We start from the raw sequence: 21,499 nt of genomic DNA, 5'->3' as shown, positions 1-21,499 counted from the left end.
TTAGAATGCCTGGTTTTCATTTAGACCAGTGACATGACTTTCTTTAGAAAGGCTGAATGTTTCCTTGTATTTATGCTGTAAAATTAAGTCAGACAACTTGACAGCAATACATATCCAAACATTGGTAGGTTATTAATGCATTGCTATTATACATTAAAATGGGGGAGTCCGGTACATTTTTTAGCCAAATATTTGAAAATGTAAGTTGTAAACAACCTACCCTCTTCCTCTCATCCAGGAACTTCTTGGTGTTGCTGCTGTTTAATTCTCGCACTCTCCTAAATAGCAAAAAGGAAGCAGGGTCATGGTGTTACAAGTAGCCCAGAAAAGTCACAACATAACCATTCAACAGTCAAATCGACTTACTACATGACAATAGATAGATACAGTACATATGTGTGACTCACCTTTCCCTCTCTGCCTTGTTTTTTATAGTCTTGTCCTGGCTGATGGCTTTACTGTTTTCCATGGACATCTTGGCCTGGTTGGCACGCATCTCTTTGCTCTGCCTAAAATCGTGGAACAAGAAGCCACATGTACTGTAAGGACACTTGATTACAACCAGCATTTACACTAATGCTGGGGCTTCAGTTTAGCAGTTTACAGGGTTGCTTCACCTACAGTGAATGAGTGTATATGCATGCATGCGTGTGTGTGTCTGTGTGTGTGTCTCACCGTTCGTGGATCAGTTTGAGCTGCATGGTCTGTTGCTCCTGCACTGTAGTCAGGAGTTTCTTGAGGTGTTCACACTGCTGTGTGACATGGCTGTCCTTCATCTCCTGCTCCTCACTGCTGTGACTACTGATCAGTTCAGACCACTCTTTAGTGTGCTGAGCCGTGATGTCCTTTACCTGCACACACGTCACAAGTACACACCTGAATTATCCACAGCTGAGGCACTTTTCATCCCCACAGCTAATAACTTTGTGGAAAGGATGGTGGTTTGTGAGGTAAAGTTTTGTGTTACCTTGACTTTGTGATCGGTGTTCAGTGTTTGGATCTTATCCTCTGTCTCCTTCTTCAGCTCTTGGCAGTTGTTTTCCCTGTGAGGAAACCACATACATGTGTGACTTTAAACCATGCAAGTCACAGCAATGATGTCAATACATTGTACTTCCCCCTTATTTTCTTTCCGTATATTGTCTTTTTTTTTTTTTTTTTTTTTCTTACCCTCGTTTCTTGATGGCTTTCTCTAGTAGTTTCTCCAGGGTTGTCTTCTCCTTATCATGCTGAGACACAATCTTGTCCACCTGGGTGCAGTGGGATTTCTGCATCGTATTTTGATCCTATTGAAAAAAGAAAACATGTATCACTTAAGTATTTATTTATACTGTGGAAACCTTCTCAACGAGCAGATATAAGAATGAAGCCTAAACTAAAAATCACTGCAACACAGGCAGCTGCAATATACAACTGTGATTATGTCAAAAACATTCAGACATTGTTGTCTATATTGAGTAATGAGCCAGCACTCCTCTTTATTCAGTCAACAGATGGGTCTGGATGGTACTATTATACATGTGTTATGCAACAGGACTCAATACTGTGATAATTAATCAGCCACTATGAATGACCCAGCACCCGCCATGGTCTATGGTAAGCTCTGGTCAAAGGAAAAGCAACTTTAGCAAGTCTAATTTCTTACAAAACATTAATTATGTGGCTGCATGTGTGTTTACGGTAGAGTGTGTGTGTGTGTGTGTGTGTGTGTGTGTGTGTGTGTGCGCAGATGAATACAGTGATGAAGCAGCGGTCAGTGGAAGATGAAAGGTGAAGCCGGCTCCGTCGCTCTCTTCTTGTCCCTCTGAGCATCAATGGCTGTCCGGAATAAGCAGCAGCCTCTTTGCATTACCAACAGACAGGTCGGCACTAAAGTAACCACCCACCTTTGAGTGTTTTTTCTTTAAAGTGTTGAGCTCCTTCTGTTGCTTTTTAATCAACTTCAGGTACGTCTGCAGTGGAAGAGATGCATATTTATTTATCTTGCAGGTAGCATGTGTATAGATAGTATAGTAGTGACGTCGGTGATGTATTTTATATGTAATTCTAGGGTCATTATTTAAGTACAAGTTACTACACAAATATTTATGAAATAACTACATAGTGTACAAAAAGTGGAAGATTTTAAGAAATAATGCTTTGTTAGGTGCTAGTTATTACTACTATTATGCTCTAGCAACTAGGTAGTATTACATCTTATTATATAGCATTACAGTATATATACAGTAATTATAACAATGCACCTCTATTGAAGCTTGTACAATGGACAAATTCAGTCACCTTTGTTTAACCATGTGGATGTGCTCAGTCGGCTCAAAAAGACTGATGCGCCGTGTTTGGGAATAGAGAAGTTGCTATTTTAGCGTGTTTTGCCACTATATATAGTACATTATACCACTACTAGACAACAAACTGCAGCACTCTCTCACACACTTTTTACAGTCTGTGATAGCTCAGATCAGAATTTATTTATTGCCATCATCAGAAATGTTTCATTAGTACTTTACACCAACATCATCATTTAGCAATAAATCCACATCACAACCTTGTAAATATTTATAGTTTACTTGGTGACTTTACAGTATGTATATGATTAAAACCTGTTAATAGCAGGACTTGTTTGGTGTGCATTTACCAAACAAATCCTGCTATTACTCCCAAGAGAAAGGAGCTAGGTTACCAACCTTCATTTGTTTTAAGTCATCAATGCTGACATTAGGCACAAGTGTATTATCTGAAACAGCAGAGAAAAAAAAAGTTTAACTGTGTCCACATAGTGTAAGTATGTGTGTATGTTTAAAATGTGTGTTTAAGTCCATATATACCCTTCTTGGTTTCTGCCGTGTTATTTTGGGAGGAGTTCGAAGTCTGGGCCATATCTGAGCTGGCCTGTGGTGTCACACTGGCCTTCATAGTGTCTCCTTTACCCTTTCCCTTCTTGTCATTCTTTGAGCTTCCACTGGGAACATCTGCTATGTCGTTCTACAAAAGGAAAAAGATTCATTTAGATGGTGAGGCTTAGGGTTAGGTTAGGGACACAGTTTTCATTGGATGTATGTAGTTATATCTGAGTACAGAGTGAATTGCTTAGTTTCAGCATCTCAGTAGTCTGGAGTTTTTTCACAGCGAGTTAATGCTGCTTATACCCAGTCAATCAGGTATGGAGCTGAGCGTTTATATTAACTCAAACAGAAGCTTCAGATGTGTGTGTTTGTTTCTCATGTGTACCGTGTCAATCCCCAACGCCTTCATCTGGTCAGCTCTCTTTTCCGCAATGGTCAAGAACTTCTTTGGGTCCGATAGGGCATCCACAATTGCTGAAACACGCAAACCGACGCGTTAGTATAGTATAAGGAAAAGAGAAGATTAATTGATAGGGAGTTTTTGACAAGCATAATGATGTTTCCCTTATGACAGACTCCAACCTACTTAAAAATAAGAAAAGAAATGAGAGAATTTACTCTTAAGAACGATCACTGAAGTGGTTAAAACAGTATTTCTTTTGACTGTAGTAACCATGTTATTTTGCAACAAGACAGTAAACAATGTGTTAGATTTAATCTAGTTCCATTCACTCAGATCTACAGAACTATCACAAAAGCTATCCACCACTTGCATGATTAACTACTGCCTCATTATGCTGAGAAAGAATAATAGTGAAGTGTAGGATTTTACTTCTTGCTTAAATAACACTGTTTCTTAAGGAATGGATTTTATTTTAAGCTCTTAGTACAGTGCTGTGTGTCTGGTAGGGGAGTGATTCTAGCAGCAGATCTTAAAGAAAGCTAATGGTTACAGTAATAGTTCCTCAGCGCAAGCCCCTTGGGTTTATTTAATGACAACTCCAATTGTCCTGCTCATTTGTATGCTTCTGCCTGTTTTTAAACTCCCTGTAACTGCAGATTCACTGTCATCATCATTTGCGCCATGCCATTACTCTAAATGTTCAAACCAACCCAAGGCAGAGAGTAAGTGAGCGGGAGAGACTTCCTTTTTTCCCCCCTCTCCTCCCTATCAGCCTGAATAAACTAAGCAGTAAAGTATATCAGTATGAAACAAACATGCAATTCTGCATTTACACATTTGAAGAACATAAAGCAATATACATAAAGTTTTGTAATTATTGTTTGTGCGGGTGTGCGTTCCTGTTCCCCTCACCTCCGAAGCCGTCGGGCACGTAGGTTTTGAGGATGATTTGGCAGAAGATGGTAGGCAACGACAGGGGCTTGTTGCCCTCGTTCCTCAGCGAGATGTGACGGTAGCCAGCCTGCAGGCCGTCCAAAGGCAGGATGCGCTGGCCAATCAGCTTGTTGTTGTCGTCGTACACGGCTATGCGCAGCACTGCCAGATCCGGTAAGATCACCTAGGAGGGAGGCACGAAGGGAAATGGAGGTCGGGAGAGAGGGAGGGAGGGAGAAGGAGCCAGAATAAAGAAGAGGGAAAAAAAAGATGGGGTGAGGAACGGGGGCAGGCAAAGGGGGTGTGAGAACAAAAAGAAAGTCACAGTTAGGAGTTGGTCATCAGCCCTGTGGAACTGCAGGAATTCTACTTAACCCACTCTAATGTGAAAATAGGTAAATGACAAACTAATTGGCAGCCACTGCAGTAAAATGGTCTCTCTTTTAAGCTAAAGCAGAAATGGCATCATTAAGAAGGGGGAAGGTCAAGGATGAAACTACAGGGGACACTATCAGGGTACGGTCGCAGTGTGATACAGGAAAAAGGCATGATAGTGCAGCAACACAGCTTATCTGACTACTGACGAGGCCACAGATGTATGCATACAGGGAGTGGAGTATATCGCACGCGCGCGCGTGTGTGTATGTGCGCAACTTGTGTCTGTGGATGAGCTTATGTGTGCACACCCTTGAAGAAAAGGGAGTGAGAATCTTAACTGGCCTTGTGTGTGGAGATAAGTGAATGGAGAGGAAGATGATTAATACCTAGACGAAGGGGAAGGTAAGAGATAAGACCGAAGAATACTCACTAGAGATGAATGGGTGGAAGCTCCCAGTTGTGTGTGTGCTTACGCAAACTTATCCTTGCAAGTGCTGCTTGTTTGTATTGTTCGCTCTGAGTCATCTTGACACCGCTGTGTATGCATGCATACAAAAGGTGTGGCAGTCTTTGAGGGCATTTGTGTGAGTAGATGTGAAACGAGTCTTGCCAGCAGCTCTGCTTGTGATGCCCCTCTTTGATAGCACTGTGTAAGTTTATGTGTGTGTGTGTGTGTGTGTGTGAGCAGAGCAGCACTGCGGCAGGCTGTGATTGATGGTGTGTGTTAGGAAGCTGGAGTCACAGTCATGGCTGAGAGACTCCTCATTCTGCTGAGAGCAGCACTATTACACACACGTTTCTCTCTCTCTCTCCACTCTCAATCACCATTCTCTCTCCTTAATTTCTCCTTTTTACTCCATCCCTAATTATTTGTTTCTCTGTTTGTTTATGCTGATCCTTTCGTCTTGCTGCCCTTTGTTGTTTCTCCTTTCTTCCTCTGTGAACCAAAGCACAGGCAGTGGATGCCTTGTTTTTTTCTCCTCACTTTTGCTGTCCCATCTGTTTTGGTTTGTGATACTTTTGCAAATGACCACAATAATTCCTTCCTCTCCTTATTTTCAAGAATACTCCCTCAGTTTCTTTTTTTTCCTCCATCCTTTGTTGAACAGTCTTTTCTAGATTTTTACCACAATTCTATTTATCATTTACCCCCCATCTCCTTTTCCCTCAACCCTTCCCTCTCGGACAGAATGACTAGATCTCTTACAACCCAAATCATGGCTGTCCTCCATCCCTTTCGTCATCTTCCTCCTACTGTTCAAATATCACAGCTTTCATCACAATGCAGACAGCTTTCAAATGTGTGCAGCACATTTGTTTTACCTCACTGTATCCTGTTATCTCCCCTGTCCAACAACACCTTTTCTGCTCTTTTTCACTACCTTTCTGAAGACAAAGGGCTCCTCGTTGTAGGCTGGGTTCAGGCCATTGTTCATCACCATACGCGTGCGGAACTCCTTCCGGATGGTATCCGTTGGCAGTCCGTACATGTCGACCTCAACGTATGTGCCGATTTTCTTGTCTGACAGGAACTGCCCAGAAAACACCTAAAGTAAAAAGGAAGTCATCATTATGAATATTTTTAAAGGTGTAGATTTCACAGGAATAATATTTTAAAGAAAAAAATTTTTCACTGTGATTGGATCTTAATAGTGGGTACAATCAAGCATGAAATGTGTAAACTTTGTCTGCAGTACGTAAAGGAGAAGGTAAGATAGCCAACTCCCTTCCTAGAGTACACACACACCATGTTGTGAGATAACCAAGCCTGAAACTACCTTTTGTATAAATATGAATGACTATATTTACCTTTTTATGGTTAATTATTTTATGCCTAAATTTTCTTTTTATACATAGAATTTAACCATTTTTCCCCAGTATAACTGAAGTTTCAGATGACCTGACCTGTACGCTGCAGGTTGCAGCAATGACGCCATCCACCGGTGTCTCTGAGAAAGGGTCAAACATCCTGTCTGACCGCCGCATGAAGTCGGGCTTCAGCAGGTACCTGACAAACACAGCAAAATTACCATTTAGATCAAATGTGAGAATACTGATTTTATGAAAGATAATCTGAATAATAAAATACTACTATGTTTCTAAGACATTGTTTCAATTAAGCTCTAACGATCCATCGGGTATAGTAAGGTACTAAAGTGTTTGTTAACTGGGGGCCCGGCGGAGTGGCATTAGTAATGATGGGTGTCTGCAAAAGCCCTGATCTTCCCACATATGAGATTTCCAGCATTAGCAGTAAAATCTCTGCCCTCAGGGACAGGATTAGAGCCGAGGGACGGAGAGAGGGAGAGATGGATGACGGCAGAGATCCTCCGAGGCGGGTGAAGAGGAGCACCCCTCCCGTGCATTAATTGATGAGCTTCGGAGAGGGGCGGAGAAGGAACGATGGGACGGATGGTAATGATGTAAGGACAGGAGTGAGGAGCTGTTCTCACCCGCAGGAGCCGTTGTACTCAAACTTTCCCTGGTTCAACTGCATGGCCAGATCTGAGAGGGAGAATTAGAGAGGTGTTTAGGAACTGGGACACACATCAGGTTCTCACATTACTCACACAAAAATCTAATCTTAAACAAAACAATTAACAATTCAGTTATATAATTCTAATAACATAATAATTTGTCATTTAATTGATGCTTTTATCTAAAGCAACTTTCAATTGGTAAATATATCTCAGGTCGCAGGGGTTGAGTATGTTACTGTGGAAATCGAACCCACGTCTCCCACACCAAACGCATGTGTCTTATTCACTCTACCATCACCACCCCCAGTTCACTTGCATCTGTTTCTGTGACGCCTGGCTGAAACAGAGGAAGAGGCTTTCTACATTTTTCCTGATTTGTCTCTCCTTTAACCATTTATCTCTGCATCACAGAAGGTCCACCTCTTGTGTGACACACCTCCCCGCCCCCAAGCCATGCACATGCTCCACTCTCAACAAGCCATATGGTCTGACCCCTTTCACCGCTGGCCATGGGGCAGCAGCTGTTTTCCAACAGGCATCACTCACTGTATAGGGTGTGTGTGTGTGTGTGTGTGTGTGGCAGCGACCGTTTGAGTTGCTGAAATTCATACTTTCCTTTTACGTTCTTTTTTCCTTTTTCAAATAATTGATGGACATTTTGAATTGCCTTTGGGTATAACAAAGTAGATGTATAATTTTGGAACGCTAGATTATAAGAATTTGATTTGTGGACACTGGGTGGGATTAAATAATTTTTTTTCCTTCCTCCCACTCCTTTACAAATCTTTAAAGAAATTGACAAGAGTTTCAAAAAAAAATTGGCTGCAACTATTATTAATTATTGTGTTATTTAATCATTTTGATTTGCTTATTTGATTGCATTTTCTTGTTGGATGTTTCTGTTTTACATATATAAAAATTTGTGTTTATAACAGATAGTCTGAGTAACAAAAACAGATGAAGTGGATTAGGAGATGTGTGTTTGTGCGTACTCAGGTTCATGCATGCTTTACCTGATGCTGCAAAATGACATGCAAACCACTTGCAGAGACTAAGATCTAATTTGTGTTAAGTCTTCAGTGTGTATTCTTAAGCAAGGCAATGATTGGCTCAGTGAAGTGAGGACATCATTTTTATATAGCAATGTGGCCACAAATATCACAGCATAGTCATAGTTTCCCATAATAAAATTCAGCATTAGTCTTATTTGCTTTATGACTCACATTAAACCAACCACATATCTCGACCCAAGAAACACTCTCACTCTAAAATCTGTGGATTATGGGTCGCTGGGACATCTGGAATGACATGTTGCTGTTGAATGTTTCAAATGTTATCTTTCGATGCTTTGAGCAACACAAATGAAATTTCACCCCATTGTATTAGAGTGATGACAGTTTCAAGTTTCAGGCACAGATATCTGAAAACCTTAGCCCATTAAATCAAAGCTATCAACATACCACTAGCAGTAAGTGAAAAGGTGTGGGGTGAACGTTTAGTGAACTGACCCTTTAAACTAACATTTCAATCCAAACTGGATACAAGTCAAAATGTCCTCCTTGTTATTCTTGGCATGTGTATATTTGGATGTATGCATGTGGAAGTCGGTTGGGCGAGTGATTCTTGTTGATTAGTGGATGAATATGTGAGGTCAGAGATTCAGTTCATGACTGAGTGCTTGCATTTGTAAACGCACATGTGCTTTTAATACGTACATATTGTATGGAGTACTTGATATGGGTGTGTATGAGGTCAGAGGGCCCATGTTGTGTGCTGTGGTACCTGGGGTCTGGAAGTTGAGTGAAACCATCTGGCAGCCTGCGTTCCAGAAGATCTGAGGCATATAATTACTGGAGTCCACCCGGCCCCCCTTGGGGTAGATACGGCTCATCTGACGCTTGTTGTAGCTGCACTGATGCTCAGGACTTTTTTTAAAAAGAGGGAGAGCATGTGTGTTCCAGCACATGTGTGGGTATGCATTTGAGTGCTTGTGCGTCAAACAGACTGCCGAACTATTTTTAGTGTGAACAGCTTGGGTCAAGCAGTCCCATTGGGGAGAGCGAGAGAGGGGTAAAATGTGTGTGTCAAGCCAAGTCACACAGTCCAAAGGCACACTAGCCTATAGAGGCCTCCAGTTCTTTTCCGACAGTGGAAACAAATATGGCTGAAAAACATCAGCTCTGACCTGCCTTTCAGCTCTCATTTAGGTGACCTCAATCTCTTAAGTTAAAACTACATAAGTCTGGAGTATTAGTAAAGAGCGAGCTTCAGCTGTCCGGCCCCAACTTTACTGTTTTGGTTCACTCTTGCTGCTCTCATAGCGTTAAAACATCCTGTTAAGATTATAGTGCAGAAGCACAAATTGCATGGATGCCTTCAATTTGGTCACTTTGCAATTTTCATTATGATAAAAACATTTTCTGATACAAAATAAGTAGTAAAAGACGGGTAAAATAAGTACTGTACTATAACAAGTTGACCACTTCTAACAGTCTATTTTTTGGGATCTATGTCTTCTTAAATTGATCAGATAAAATGCAGCACAGCTACGACTTGAAGCCCAAAGGATACTTGACAAACTCTATGGCATTTGTCTTCAGATAGCCCAGACCAACAGACTCGTTAAAAGACGACATGTTATGGTGGATGTTCCTTTCTGAAAGACAGAGGAAAGGGAATGAAAAGTTTTTGGAATTAACATCTTGGTACACTTTTATTCTAAGTATTCATGAAGAAAAAACTTGAAGGGTCACAGTAGAGACACATTAGAAAGTTGCAAAATGCATAAGGAGGAAGTCATAGCTCACCCTCAGCCACATCAAAACTCTGAAACTTGACGGGCTGTGCGTAGTTGACCATGGCTGAGAGATACGGGTGGATGTTAGTGGTGGCTCCTACGTAGGTGTACTGAGCTATCAGAGCCTCTTCAGAATCTTCTGGCTCCTCCACACCCTGCACAGGCGCAAACATACATAAATACTATGTTTCACACACACTTAAAACTGGATTGCTCTGATGAATTAATCCAGACATGATGTTTGGTTTTTACTGGTTTTAGGTGTGTGTGTGTAGTGGCAGTTGTTTGCGTACCTTCTTGTTGTTGTCTTGGTCAGATGCTTCTGAGATATCGGTGGCATCTGTTGCTTCTGTGGCTTCCGATATCTCTGTCACTTCATCTTCAGGCACCTGGAATCACAGACAGAGGTTCCCTCTCAATATCCATGTTTTGTTTTTTTTTGGTACAGGAATATGACATTAACATGTGATATGTAAACTATATGGATGCTGCATTTATCAAACTATAACACTGTGGAACTTGATGCGATTTAGACCATAATACCACCCTGTTCTATATTTAGGTAAAGCTAATGAAGAAAGCAACCATTTACAGTTGTGAAGCCAAATCTCACTGTGTCAGTGAGATCTACTGTGCGCCAAAGGCATTTTAGTATTTCAGAAGCCAAACAATCCATTAAGTGTCAACCCACCTTCTTGATACTGTTGCTGCCTTCTTCCTCTTTCCTTGAGCTGACAGCATTACTCTGGGAAACACTGTTGGTGTCTTTCTCACTGGTTGCTTCTGATAGGATGCTGGGGGCCTCTGAATTCAAATCCTTGTCCTCAGCATCCTTTTCCCCTACAGGCACACAAACATTTATTTTGGAGCACACGTTTTATCCAAACCTTAATATTTTTTGATTAGTTTTAACAAGCTGTGACACTAAGAGAAAGTGCATTCACTTGATGCAGCCTTTAGAAAATGTCTTGTTTATGGAAAAAATATTAAAATGAAATTTTCCCTTCAAACACCATTGCCTGAAAGATCATTGATAAGGTGTTATGTTGTGTATGTGTCAGCATAAAACACTTTCCCCTTTATCACACACACACACACTTTTAACTGACCGTTTAATTCTGTGTCTTCTTCATTCTCCTCTCCCATGATGATGGCAGGGGTGTTGGTCTCTCCTGCCTCCATGTGTTTCTTAAAGGCTTCTAGCTGTTCTGTATGACACACACGTGCGCACATGTTAAACACAAATCACACAAATCATAATGAACATAGATTAAAGAAGTCAACGGGCTGAGTTGTGTACGTACTCTGTTCAACTTCAGGTTTCAAGCGTTTGTTTTTTATGAGGATTTTACGTTTGAGGTCATTTGGAGAAGGTAAGGGGCGGCCAGATTCAATCTGCCAAAGAGAACAACAACATACACTTAAATAGAGATAACTACCATGCATATTTGGTAAACTCTGAGACATTATGAATCAGAGTGTATTTACCGGGTAGTTTTCCAGAGGCTGTTTGAGAAGGAAGTCACCGAAGATCTCCTCACAATACTTGGCCATCTTGTACTGCTGTGGTTTACTGGTGACAGACAAACACAGACACACAATGCATTGGGTCCACGCACTGCATCTATAAGAAATTAATAACAATGGCAAAATAATTATGCAATAACACCCTTGCTTATTACTAGTTGTACACAAACCTGCAATGGTTTTCAAAGGACAAAATAACAGGGTAGTCTGAAGTGACAAATGCTGTCTCCTTGATGGCTTGGATAACATCCTGTTGGAGGAGGAAGAAAAAAACCTAGTTAAAAAAGATGAAGTAGGATAAGGAGGAAGAAGAGAAAGAAGCTGTGATATATGCAATATTATACTCTCAACACAAGGGGGCAGACATACCTTATGCAATAACAAGATTTGAATCTGCAGATTCCTCCTGCAACTGTTGCAGTGAACAGCAGGACAGTACTGTGTGTGTGTGTGTGTGTTCACCTTGAATAGGATGTCTGTGCACATGGCCTTGCCATGAGTGATAATGGGCTCCTGGTCCTCTCCTTTCCCATCCCAGCAGTCCAGCTCCACACATCTAACAGGATGGAAAGCACGCAGAAACTGTTCATGCAGGAATCCACTGATGGTGTATACATAAATGAATGTACCTGTGTAACTGAGAACAGCCTTACCATAGATACATAAGTATGTTCTGTTTAGTCTAGGTGCAGGTTTGAATACATGCAACGGAGTGAATGTGTGTTGGCACCTTCACGTGTTTCTACCATCTTAACAGACATGACACACTTCAGTACCTGCATCCAGACAGCAGGACCTGGCGGTACATCTCTACTGAAGACTTTCCTCCAAACTGTCTCCCTGTCAGGTAAGTATTGTGGGACGAGCTGATGAAGTAGTGGGCTAGCGGCTGGTCCATTTCCTGGTACAGCTCCAGCCGGTCCAAGAAAACTGGAGCGTTTTCATCTGACATCAGGTACCGGCAGAACCCATCACTGGACATGCAACCTGGTGCAGAAGGAACGAGGGGGTGGTAGTTTATAGTTATTGTGTCAAAAGGATGTTTAATAGCTTTTAAAAGTTTAACCATTTGATATTGCTTTGGCCCCTATTAGTGTGTTTGTATTCAGGAGGGGCCCTACCAGTTAACTGTTGGTTTGTCAATTTGTCATGATGATAAGAACAGTAAGAATAAGAGGGAAGCTGAAAATCATATCAACTATATCAGCAGAGAACTGTGCCAATAATCTGATGAAAATCTGAAAATACTGTAGTTTCTAAGGTACACAGGCAGATGGCAGCACAGCCTAAAACATCTCTCCGTTTCCCTCCACCCATTTCTTTTACCTTTCTTCTTCAGCTCTTCATCTCTCTCGTACTTCTCGATGATCTGCATGGCTCTCTTGGGGTCGTAAAACGGGAACAGGATCTCATTTAACCTAGGGTCACGCTGGTTCTGAAGAGCAACACATGCACACGCAGATTGATCCACACAGGTATTGTGTACACATACTTAGAGCAAGATGGTTTTTGGTACTATTGGTACATTTGGAAATGACACAGGACAGGGGCCAACTGAACGCTACATGGGACACGGTACCAACAGTGCTCATTTCAACTGTCATTTCCTTATTTGGTTTATCAGTAAACAAATACAATTGCTTTTAATGGCTTAATTATTGTGACCTTACTTAGAGAGCACACAGGTATAAACAATATATAAAACTAAATTTAATACAAAGATGAAGAAAGAAACTACAAAAAACTAAGAAACTGTGAGCCACACAAACAGCTGCAGTGGTTAATAAGTGTTTGCTTGAAAGCAAGGAAGTCGTACGTGTTACAAACACCATTATAATGCCACTGCCCACTCTCGTATCAGGTGGGAATTGATCTAACAAAAAGCTTTGGCTCCATTGGCAGTTCTACAGCGATGTGATTGGGCATGAAGCAGCACATGCGACTGCACAGTCGAGGGACTAAGCAGGTATTCAGCGACACAGAAATGCACGGCCACAGAAAGCAGACACAGACAGCAGGACACAAGATGAGCCGAGCAGGAAGCACCAGGATGGAAACCTCTACCCTCCCGTTGCCAAGGCAACACCAATCAGACACAGGGAGGCAAGCCGCGGGAGGAAGAACGGAATGGGTTGACGGTGGGAATGCAGGATAGGGGAGTTGGTTGAAGTTGCCCTTGCAGGCTGACAGGAAGTTAAACATTTTGTCTGTCTCATTAATGGAGTTTTAATGAGGGTTGGCTGATGTCCAGTCTGGGCTAGAGGGCAACTTCTACCCAGAGCAGGGCGGGGTGTAAGGCAGGGGAGTTGCAGAGGGGGGCACGGGGAAGCAAAATACACAGATAAGTTAACAAATGATAAAGAGCTTACTTCATTCAGAAAGCTGACTAACTGGTCTACAGTTAAATAATCAGTTTTGTTCCCATTGCTGCAAAGGAATTAATTAGAAAAAAAACAAACAAAAAAGGTTATGCTTCTTAAAATGGACACCCTCAGAGTCATTCACACAGTCAGTCAGTTCAAATTAGAAAGCAGTCTTAAAAAGGGGATCATACATAACTGTTACACTTTTAGTAATAACATGTTAATCATCAGTCAACTAGTGTTGAACTGTGCAGGTTAGGCTGTCCAGACGTAGTTAGTGCAGCAGGCGCAGAAATATTTGTCCTCCTTATTTCCAACGAGACGCAGTAGCTCACACTAATAATTTAACAGTGGATAGCATTGTTCTATCTCAGCACAGGGTAACATGAGTATAATACAATACAACGGTACTATTGTTAAGTTGTTTATTTGGACGAATTATCGTGTTCTTTGATTAATTTTGAGGTACAAATCAGTAAACATAAGAATTACAAAAGAGAGGGCAGGCAGGTTAAACCAAAGGAGACTTACATCTTCTTGAAGAGTTCCTCGATGTCTGTGCGAGGGCAGATCTTCTGTGTGAGCGCGTAGAAAATGTCATAGGTGAAATCTGATGGTTCAATCTCATCATTCTGTGGAAGATAAACCAGCCCACCATTTGTCAACAGGAGGAGCTGTAAACCTACTGTTTTAAGTGCAAAGTGCACAGAAAGCACCAAATAAATATGATCTATCTGGACACTACAGTTCATGTTGTCTGACCTTTCCACTAGGAAGGCCAAGATCCTTTAGAGCCTGAAAGATCCCCTTCTCGGTCTTCCCTGATGCAAATGTTCGAGTAATGCTATAAAAGGGAGACAGATGAAGACAGGTCATGTGAAGAGCAAAGATGAGCAAGAGAAATTATAGAAAAATAGGACGGCACAATGGTTCACCAAATATCCCATCAGTTTACTCTTACCCTCTAACGGGAATCTTCCCGTTCACATTGGTCAGGAAGCACATTCTCATCCAACTAAATGAGAGAATGAAATGAAAACACACAGAAAAGCCCAGATTAGAGAGAGAAAGGGATGAAAAATAAAGCTGGACTTAAAGAGCACTGTTCATGTATTTAGATAATTATGACATGCTGGAGTGGTGCTGTAAAATGCACTCACTGTTTCTTGAGGCAGGTCATTGGACAGACGTTGTTGGCCTTAAAGTTGTGAATCACTGACCTCAAACCCTCGATCCACTTCTGCAAACAAACAAAAGCACAAGTGTTCAGGACACACACAGTCAACACACAGAACAACTGAAGCCCACACACAGCAGGGTATCTCTAAAGTTTGGATTGTTCAGAAGTGAGTGTTTTAAATAAACACAAGTAAATTAATTGCCTCTTAATTCACACACTAGGGAAAGTGCCTTGACAGGACAATCAGGAACACACACATGAAAACATACACACAATGATAAATACAGTGAGCTGTTTCAAGGCTACAAGCAGTGACGGTAAACAAATAGCTAGACAAGGCCTTGTAACTTTACATGAATACGCTGCTGAAGCATCAACAGAAACGTCACTGAGGACGATAATCTGAAAATGTTTGACCCCTCTGTCTTTCCATCTCTGAATGTCTTTGATTCTAACTCTTCCTCTTTGTGCTCTGTCTTTCCTTCATTTCCACAGCAAATTATAACTGACATCATTATAAAAACATTAAACAAGATGGGTGCAGCAGGGGTAGTCTGTTTGTGTGTGTGTCTGAACATGTGTCTGCTGATGTAAATAACTGTCATCTCCGAGGTCTGCTACTTAGGGCCACCTGCATGCTGGGAAGTGGTGATGGTGTCATGTGTGTTTGTGTGTGTGTGCGCTTTTACTATCCTGCTGAAGGCTGTTGCATGAATATCATTGGCAGCCCTGTGGCAGTGAGCTCTGCTGCACAAACATTTATAACACCCATCACCACAAAAACACCCCTTTATGGGAAATGCATAAACACCAACACTGTGGTGCCAAATAACAGATCTGTGCTGGCTCAAAACATGCAGTTTAAGTATGGTTTGGAACTGGTAGTGATTTTCAATTCTAGGGACATTCTTTGTCAGAACTGACATCTGTAAATACATTACATACAAATATTTCAAGGCTGGCAGTGTGCTGTGACTTTTAATTATTGTAGTTGTGTTATGTCACTGTCAGTGGGCTCTTTTTACTATCCTCAGCTCTGATCGTCATAGACAAACAATTGACACATCCTCAAAAAGCCTATGTAAAATATTATCTAATATATTTCTGGATTGACAACCCTGGCTGAGACAAATTGCTCTCACTTTAAGTTGTCAAAGGGCTTTTTCTTGCTTCTGTGTCTTTTAATTGCTGACATTGGATTTGTCACTTAAAAAGACAGCTGACTTTGATTGTTTTCTGATTTTCATCCTAACTTTGGAAAGAAGGTCAAATGGTAAGGCTGGTGAAATTATATACTTTTTATACACTATAAGAAATCCCATAAAAAGACAAAAACCAATGATGAATTTATCTTACTAATAAGCATAGTTGACTAGCCAATGCCTGATAATGCTTATTTCTCATTGCCATGGATCTACATTGTTGTCCCAAAACAATTAAAAACATGTTAATGAGCCACACTGGTGCACTGGGTGACATTTCCCTTTATTATCATGAACACAAGCCGTAGTTTATTTTGACTCAAATACACAACCACCCTGTTGCCGTATATACTTGCTTGCATACTATTGTGCATACAAATGTGTATTAAACTCCAGCTAAAAATAGTCCCTGAAAAATTTGTGCTTTTATTTTTAAACTGCAGTGCCCAGCTGTTTCAGAAAATTACCTTACCTTTTAAAAATAAAATTAAACATTTGTGACTCATTTTAAAAGATTTGCATTTTTAATAGGAACAAATCGGCTTGGAGCCAAGTGCCACAGACAGGGTAAGGAAAGAACTGAGAGACTGACCAACTATTACTGGCTTTTAGTAATTTTATAGTATTTGTATACAGAATAACGCAATCTGTGTAGAATAACCAACAACGGCTTTAATTCTCAAGTGTAAAACATTTCTAGTATGCCACCATGATACTGCAATTATTTTGGGCCACCAAGTAGTATCATTCTTCAAATCCAGATCAATTCCGCTCCAGGAAACTGAAATTTAATCTGCACATATAGTTGTGTATTGTGGTCTATACAGTTGGAGCCAGAAAGACTCAGCAATAATAATGTCTGCAGATTAAAAGAGAGAGACAGAGAGAGAGGGGGGAGGGGGTGTCATCTGTCTGAGCCCAAAACAAAAATGAAGTGATGTGTGAAAGAGAGCGAGAAAGCGATAAAAAGAAAGGTGAAGAGGTGTTTCCCTACTCCCTTCTAACAGAGCTTTTTCCTTGATGACTGGGAGGGAAAGAAAGAAAGAAGGAAAGAAAGAAGGAAGGAAAGAATCAGAAAATAACAGCAAAAGCAGGAGTGCAGGAGAGACAGTGAGTCATTCCAAATGCGTCTTAATTTATCAGAGTGAACCAAGGCCAGATTTTGCCTTGTGTAGGAGTTGGTATATGAACCATTCACCTCGTAATTTGCTGTGTTGGGGTGTTCTTTTATGCTTTTATATGATGTGGAAATGTTGAAGGTGCACTCCATGTGCAGAGCTTATATGGCAGCTTATTTTTATCTAAACCGCCAACTAGGATGACCCATTCTTAATTTATTTGACCAAAAAGTTAATCAAATAAACCTAATAAACAGATACCTGTAACTCCATCTATTATAAATAATAAGTGATTCCCTTGCAGTATTTTTGCAACCTTGCTCTGGGGACATGTTCAGACAGATTACCAAAAATTACCAGTATTTACAGATATACAATACCAAGTTAGATTTATCCTTGTTAAAATATAAAAAATATTGTTAAAATATACAAAACTGCACTGACTTAGGATATGAAAAAAACATTAAAAGGCATTTCAAGGTGTCATTGTCACATCCACAGTCAAATACAGTGCACGCATGCATTTACCCTGGCTGTGTCCGGGTTTTCTGCCACCATGAACATGAAGTTGAGGTTGACCAGGTCTGTGCCACTGCAGATGCAGATGATACAGCCCTCTAAGTCTGCCTCCGTCTTTCCAATTGCCTCGAATGATGACAAGATCTTCGGGTCCTGAGAGAAAAAGAGATACCAAGACAGTTTAGTGGTCACGCTCTCAGAAAGATAAGAATTGCCTTTTTTGCCAAAAAGAGATGAAGACACTTCCATAAATTGGAATGTTAGGGGGACTGGCTAATAGGATGTTAACTCGTCAGTTCAGTTAAGTAATTGTGGTGTTTGGTTTAACTTCATTCAAAGCCAAAATCCAATCAACACATAGACAACACAAAGATAATGTCTTTTGTGCTATAATGCTCCTTTTTGGAACAATATAGCTGACAAATGCAGGCTCGGGAGGCAAGGTATGCTTCCGACAACAAAAAGTAAGCAAGAACAGACTGATTTGGATTCTGATTGGAGAGTCTGGAAGATAGGTAGGTAGGTAGGTAGGTAGGTATATATATATATATATATAAAAATAAAACTGAGCAATGTAAGAAAACAATCATGATAGGAAATTTGGTTTTGGGTATGTAATGATGTCCAACATTATATGAACCCCATCCTGTGGTTATTAATCTCACAATAAATTTGTATGTGTGTCATGCTGGATATGACAAGCAAAATAACAAAATAAACTGACCCTATTAATGGTCTAAATTACAATAGATGCAATTCAATAGATGAAACTACATAAATCATGACTTTTGCTTAATTTTGTTTCTTTCTATTCAAGGTCCCTCCACCAATGATCTTTCAATAATAAAGAAAATCAGCATTTTACACTTACAAAGTATGAATTTATTATAGACAAGCATTTATAAGGCTACAAATTTATGGCAAAATGAATTGCAACAATCTATACATGCTGAAAAAAAATGAATACCCATAATTACACTAGCCTATAAGACATTAGATACATGTCTGACATTTAAAAGGTCTGTCGGTACACTGATTATTCTCCTCAGAACAATCTACAATCCTTGTCACAATCTACCCTGACATGACTGCAAACTCCTGTTCAACCGGGGGGGACCAGGTCCAGGACCAAATCCACGAAAACATTCTCTTACTATCAAAAACACAGCTTGGCTCCTCCCTTTGCAGATTTCAGGCTGCCACCACAGTCACCATGGCAGGTAGTAATGTATTTTTGTTATATGATTGAATTAACAGCAACAGGCTCTTTTGTTTTAAAACCCCTGCCAGCAATCATCCAATGCAATTCATCTTTTCTCGCTCATTGGATTATCTGAAACAGCTCTCAGGGCTTGTGTAACCATGTTAGCTTCTGAGGAGAAGCCCTGCCATCAGCTGTTCTTAGTCTGCTACTTACAGAACAGCACAGAGCATTTGAACAAACAGGAAGAGCAGATCTGGCCGCATTACCTGCACACGTGCCCTTATACATGTACATGCAAGCACGTCCACACAGAGGACCGAGCAAACAGAAAACCTCATGCTATCAACAATACACACACAACCTGGTAATGGTTGTACACAGTACACACTAGTGTCCCCTGTCAGGTTTTTGACTTTCAGTCGCTTCACAGGTTTGCATCCTAGTTAGAGGCAGGTACCCACATGGGTATTGCCGTAACAGCTTTCATAATTCATCTGTCTGTAAAATTCCAAATACTACAAGGTAATGTGTCACTGTCGAGGCTAAACTGCATGAATCAATATTTAATATACAGAGAAACCATACAGGGTTTTTTTTTATGTGCTCCATACCAGCAAAATAAATAGCTTACTGGTTGCCAGCTGTCTTGAAAATACAGAAAAATGGAGCTGGTCAGCACATATTGCGAGATCCATTTCCTATTACAGGATAAGAAAAAGTCATTCTGACAGAGACAGAATGTCTTATACCTGTGAGCTTTTGATCCCATTATGTGAACTCCTTTAACCCTGTGGTTCTTTGACAGCCCATCATAATAGGGCTGGAAGCACAGGTTTTCATTATACCTGTCCGGGTCAAAAGCACAAGCCAGGAAAGCTAAGAAGTTTCAGATACAACCTGCGGCTAAACCCAGTCAGGGTTGTATATATATTGATAAGTTAAATATTTATGTTTATGTTCTGCTAGTGCGCCTAGAGAATAGTTCAGACCCCAAGATCAGTCAGTCGATTGATCAACAGAATACACCGCTATAGCCATAGCTAATTATAGCAAATATAATGTGCTTGACATGGCACTGTCCTCAGATTTTACCAAGAATGTCACTGTGGGAGCAAGAGCTTGAATGTTGTGGAAACAGAAGCGAGGAAATTGTCTTTCCTGAGGTCTCACCTTTGGGACGGCACCAACACGAATGCTGTTGATGAGAGAGCACTCGAGAACCTGGCCTTCCTGCAGGAAAGATACACAGAAAGTTAAAGAGAACAAAGGAAGAATGTGATAGCAGGTGAAGAGGGAGACAGCGAGAAAAGAGAACTATGGGTCACAGTGCATTTTGTTTTAGATTTTTGTAATATTTCCTAATACCTGGTACACAGCGGCAACACCTCTCAGCATCTGACAACAGTTATTAACATTGGTCATTGTGATCCAAATATGAGTAACATCTCCACCTCTTTCTCATAATAAAGTTTCCAACATTTCCTCCTTTGTATACTGGATAAGCATGTTTGAAGAATGAACGGAAAGATTTTTGTCCGTCTGTCCTTCAGGTTTTGCTGGATTACCGATATTCTTTCCTAGTTGATTTTAATACTGTGCTGGCATGCAATGAAAACAACTAGCTATCTTTAAGAAAATTTTAAAATCAGTAAGAATATGTCAGCATTTGTTTGTAACATCACATGGTCCTTTAAAGCTGCTAAGTTGAAGAAATACCTCTTGGACATCATTCCTGAAGTTAAAATTACATGTCTACAGTGTCATGATGATGATTATTTACACTAAGCTATTCTTTTCTATATGTTTTACAGGATACCAGGGATCAAGGAAGGTTTGTGTTTGCAAGATAAACATTTTTTCTTTGGAAGAACCCCTGGCAGACAAATACATACACAAAGATTAAGAGGTGGAGGATGTACCTTTCCCTCACTCTTCCAGGTGATGAAAAAGCCATACTCGTCCACCCTCATCTGACAGTTGGGCTCAAAGATATATGGGTCCTGCAGAAGGGGAAAAATACTTTTTAGCAGAGAGGGGGCTTCACCTATCACAGGGTTTTATTTGACATGGGAAGACATTAAACAGCCAGCCTTATCAACACACACAAGGCTTATGCAACCAGACAAACAGATGTGGCTCTAATTCATTTTCTAAGAAGTACCTGCCTGTCTTATGACACGGACACAGGCACACATACGCAAAAATATACACAAAAAGTATGTGCAAATAAATTCAGTATAAACAAATACATACACATGTTGCGTGCAGAGGAGATGAAACCAATTGCTAAAGCAAACACAAAGTAAGATAAACATGACTGCCATGAGCTACATATGCAAACATCATCTAGAACACAGTGCTGTGCATTAAAGACAAGACAACCCTGGGTGAGATGCATGTGTGTGAGTCAGATCCCAAAGTGTTCTAGCCCAGCTATTATAATGTTACTGCACATGCATGCTCTAATGTTCCATTTATCAACTTGTGCACATTATGCAGCGACCCCTAGTAGAAAATCTACCATTAGCTAGCTTATCTTAACCAAATATTTT

At 40.6% G+C, this 21,499-nt stretch overlaps 1 protein-coding gene and 1 long non-coding RNA gene across 6 annotated transcripts in view; one reads left to right on the top strand and one right to left on the bottom strand.

The window, feature by feature from the left end:
* LOC123977755 overlaps positions 1 to 10,844 on the top strand; it is a 29,187-nt gene extending 18,343 nt beyond the window's left edge. Inside the window, exons 4-7 of the long non-coding RNA XR_006826749.1 lie at positions 436 to 541; positions 1,730 to 1,862; positions 6,436 to 6,561; positions 6,830 to 10,844. This is a non-coding gene — a long non-coding RNA (uncharacterized LOC123977755). The remainder of the gene's footprint in view (positions 1 to 435; positions 542 to 1,729; positions 1,863 to 6,435; positions 6,562 to 6,829) is intronic.
* Positions 1 to 21,499, bottom strand: part of LOC123977750 (1-phosphatidylinositol 4,5-bisphosphate phosphodiesterase beta-4-like) — a 72,319-nt gene that overhangs the window by 5,196 nt on the left and 45,624 nt on the right. For all 5 annotated transcript variants that reach the window (XM_046060687.1, XM_046060688.1, XM_046060685.1 and 2 more), the window contains 33 exons: positions 20,867 to 20,947; positions 20,118 to 20,177; positions 17,753 to 17,896; positions 14,885 to 14,964; positions 14,686 to 14,739; positions 14,487 to 14,568; positions 14,256 to 14,356; positions 13,731 to 13,788; positions 12,688 to 12,796; positions 12,138 to 12,348; positions 11,824 to 11,917; positions 11,532 to 11,611; positions 11,323 to 11,407; positions 11,139 to 11,229; positions 10,944 to 11,042; positions 10,526 to 10,674; positions 10,128 to 10,223; positions 9,845 to 9,989; positions 9,609 to 9,693; positions 8,820 to 8,944; positions 7,011 to 7,062; positions 6,463 to 6,565; positions 5,940 to 6,104; positions 4,159 to 4,363; positions 3,229 to 3,317; positions 2,826 to 2,982; positions 2,685 to 2,734; positions 1,887 to 1,952; positions 1,171 to 1,286; positions 968 to 1,043; positions 676 to 851; positions 408 to 509; positions 221 to 278 (listed from right to left, as the gene is read on the bottom strand). In XM_046060687.1, the coding sequence (XP_045916643.1) occupies positions 221 to 278; positions 408 to 509; positions 676 to 851; positions 968 to 1,043; positions 1,171 to 1,286; positions 1,887 to 1,952; positions 2,685 to 2,734; positions 2,826 to 2,982; positions 3,229 to 3,317; positions 4,159 to 4,363; positions 5,940 to 6,104; positions 6,463 to 6,565; positions 7,011 to 7,062; positions 8,820 to 8,944; positions 9,609 to 9,693; positions 9,845 to 9,989; positions 10,128 to 10,223; positions 10,526 to 10,674; positions 10,944 to 11,042; positions 11,139 to 11,229; positions 11,323 to 11,407; positions 11,532 to 11,611; positions 11,824 to 11,917; positions 12,138 to 12,348; positions 12,688 to 12,796; positions 13,731 to 13,788; positions 14,256 to 14,356; positions 14,487 to 14,568; positions 14,686 to 14,739; positions 14,885 to 14,964; positions 17,753 to 17,896; positions 20,118 to 20,177; positions 20,867 to 20,947 (3,444 nt within the window). The remainder of the gene's footprint in view (positions 1 to 220; positions 279 to 407; positions 510 to 675; positions 852 to 967; positions 1,044 to 1,170; positions 1,287 to 1,886; positions 1,953 to 2,684; positions 2,735 to 2,825; positions 2,983 to 3,228; positions 3,318 to 4,158; positions 4,364 to 5,939; positions 6,105 to 6,462; positions 6,566 to 7,010; positions 7,063 to 8,819; positions 8,945 to 9,608; positions 9,694 to 9,844; positions 9,990 to 10,127; positions 10,224 to 10,525; positions 10,675 to 10,943; positions 11,043 to 11,138; positions 11,230 to 11,322; positions 11,408 to 11,531; positions 11,612 to 11,823; positions 11,918 to 12,137; positions 12,349 to 12,687; positions 12,797 to 13,730; positions 13,789 to 14,255; positions 14,357 to 14,486; positions 14,569 to 14,685; positions 14,740 to 14,884; positions 14,965 to 17,752; positions 17,897 to 20,117; positions 20,178 to 20,866; positions 20,948 to 21,499) is intronic.

This window comes from Micropterus dolomieu, linkage group LG10 (assembly GCF_021292245.1).
Source record: "Micropterus dolomieu isolate WLL.071019.BEF.003 ecotype Adirondacks linkage group LG10, ASM2129224v1, whole genome shotgun sequence".
NCBI classification, from domain to species: domain Eukaryota; kingdom Metazoa; phylum Chordata; class Actinopteri; order Centrarchiformes; family Centrarchidae; genus Micropterus; species Micropterus dolomieu.
Note: the sequence above shows the minus strand (reverse complement) of the source record. Positions and strands in the feature narration are given on the sequence as shown.